We start from the raw sequence: 1,938 nt of genomic DNA, 5'->3' as shown, positions 1-1,938 counted from the left end.
ACATAACCAAACCAAAAACATTCAGAGTTTAACCCCAGTACATAACCAAACCAAAAACATTCTACTAAATCTAGCAAAACTTAACGCCTGGTGTTGTTGCGGTTAATTCGGTTAAACCGCGGGTTGGGTTCAGGTCGAGCTCGAACAGATGAACTACCACTTGCCTGGATTGGCTGCTTGCCACGGTCCAATGAAACTGGTGCCGGTGCCGGTGCCGGTGCCACTGCAGGTGTTGGTGCCAACGGATAACGGCTTGTGGTGACTATTGTCGATGGCTCATCTTGAGAAAAACGGGACAACTGTGAGGTTTGGTTTCCCACAATTTGTTTACCCTTTTCTGAAGATGAGACCGGGGTAGCAGAGAAACCAAGAGGCGAGCGAAGCTGAGACACTGTTTGAGGGACTTCAACCGGCAGTGTTGGCAGAGCAACAAATGTAGGAGGCAAACCAAGCTCAGTAGAATCCCGTTTTTGCTTGTTTAAGTTCAAAGTCGCCTGGCATGATACGTTTCGTTAGAAAATGAAAAATGTTGATGGGTGTTCGAGCAAAAGATCAAAATTACGATCGCAAATGATACCTCCGTGGCCTCGTGGCGTTCACAGTACGACAAAGTAGTACCAAACAATCTGATACTGTTACTTGGGCCAGCTGCAAGAAGAAACAAGATCATGAGCCAAATTTCAAAACTTTATTTGCAATCCTTCATGGCACCTGCACTCAAACACCTTCCCACACACAGACACACACACACATATATATACACTTCCTTGTATCATCATAACTGAAATTTTAACAAATTCATACATGTGAAAATGACTGAAGATATGTGAAAATAGGTAAAGGTGAAAGTCCATGTTTTCTGTGAGCCATCAGATTATAAAAACTCATCCAAAAGTTTGTGTTCTCAACAAACTCATTTGTTCTCACATGATCCCAATTCTCTCTCTCTCTCTCTCTCTCTCTCTATATATATATATATAGAGAGAGAGAGAGAGAGAGAATTGGGATCATGTGAGAACAAATGAGTTTGTTGAGAACACAAACTTTTGGATGAGTTTTTATAATCTGATGGCTCACAGAAAACATGGACTTTCACCTTTACCTATTTTCACATATCTTCAGTCATTTTCACATGTATGAATTTGTTAAAATTTCAGTTATGATGATACAAGGAAGTGTATATATATGTGTGTGTGTGTCTGTGTGTGGGAAGGTGTTTGAGTGCAGGTGCCATGAAGGATTGCAAATAAAGTTTTGAAATTTGGCTCATGATCTTGTTTCTTCTTGCAGCTGGCCCAAGTAACAGTATCAGATTGTTTGGTACTACTTTGTCGTACTGTGAACGCCACGAGGCCACGGAGGTATCATTTGCGATCGTAATTTTGATCTTTTGCTCGAACACCCATCAACATTTTTCATTTTCTAACGAAACGTATCATGCCAGGCGACTTTGAACTTAAACAAGCAAAAACGGGATTCTACTGAGCTTGGTTTGCCTCCTACATTTGTTGCTCTGCCAACACTGCCGGTTGAAGTCCCTCAAACAGTGTCTCAGCTTCGCTCGCCTCTTGGTTTCTCTGCTACCCCGGTCTCATCTTCAGAAAAGGGTAAACAAATTGTGGGAAACCAAACCTCACAGTTGTCCCGTTTTTCTCAAGATGAGCCATCGACAATAGTCACCACAAGCCGTTATCCGTTGGCACCAACACCTGCAGTGGCACCGGCACCGGCACCGGCACCAGTTTCATTGGACCGTGGCAAGCAGCCAATCCAGGCAAGTGGTAGTTCATCTGTTCGAGCTCGACCTGAACCCAACCCGCGGTTTAACCGAATTAACCGCAACAACACCAGGCGTTAAGTTTTGCTAGATTTAGTAGAATGTTTTTGGTTTGGTTATGTACTGGGGTTAAACTCTGAATGTTTTTGGTTTGGTTATGT

General features: G+C 43.0%; 2 protein-coding genes across 2 annotated transcripts; one reads left to right on the top strand and one right to left on the bottom strand.

Annotated features, from left to right (window-relative positions):
• Positions 1 to 6: 6 nt before the first annotated feature.
• LOC112505531 lies at positions 7 to 913 on the bottom strand. The gene is made up of 2 exons (XM_025109428.1): positions 578 to 913; positions 7 to 494 (listed from the first exon to the last, which is right to left on the bottom strand). The coding sequence occupies exons 1-2, from the start codon at positions 668 to 670 to the stop codon at positions 81 to 83; spliced, it is 507 nt and encodes a 168-aa protein (XP_024965196.1). The 5' UTR covers positions 671 to 913; the 3' UTR covers positions 7 to 80.
• Positions 914 to 1,025: 112 nt separating this feature from the next.
• LOC112505530 lies at positions 1,026 to 1,932 on the top strand. The gene is made up of 2 exons (XM_025109426.1): positions 1,026 to 1,361; positions 1,445 to 1,932. The coding sequence occupies exons 1-2, from the start codon at positions 1,269 to 1,271 to the stop codon at positions 1,856 to 1,858; spliced, it is 507 nt and encodes a 168-aa protein (XP_024965194.1). The 5' UTR covers positions 1,026 to 1,268; the 3' UTR covers positions 1,859 to 1,932.
• Positions 1,933 to 1,938: the final 6 nt, after the last annotated feature.

This window comes from Cynara cardunculus, unplaced genomic scaffold, assembly GCF_001531365.2.
Source record: "Cynara cardunculus var. scolymus isolate 2C unplaced genomic scaffold, CcrdV1 Un_Scaffold_11767, whole genome shotgun sequence".
NCBI classification, from domain to species: domain Eukaryota; kingdom Viridiplantae; phylum Streptophyta; class Magnoliopsida; order Asterales; family Asteraceae; genus Cynara; species Cynara cardunculus.
This window is presented reverse-complemented; position numbering and strand designations above follow the sequence as displayed.

Excerpts from the sequence above, each read along its gene's own strand:
- LOC112505531 (XM_025109428.1), bottom strand. The coding sequence starts at position 670 with ATGATCTTGTTTCTTCTTGCAGCTGGCCCAAGTAACAGTATCAGATTG. Across the intron at positions 495-577 it reads AACGCCACGAGGCCACGGAG|GCGACTTTGAACTTAAACAA; the intron begins GTATCATTTGCG and ends GTATCATGCCAG.
- LOC112505530 (XM_025109426.1), top strand. The coding sequence starts at position 1,269 with ATGATCTTGTTTCTTCTTGCAGCTGGCCCAAGTAACAGTATCAGATTG. Across the intron at positions 1,362-1,444 it reads AACGCCACGAGGCCACGGAG|GCGACTTTGAACTTAAACAA; the intron begins GTATCATTTGCG and ends GTATCATGCCAG.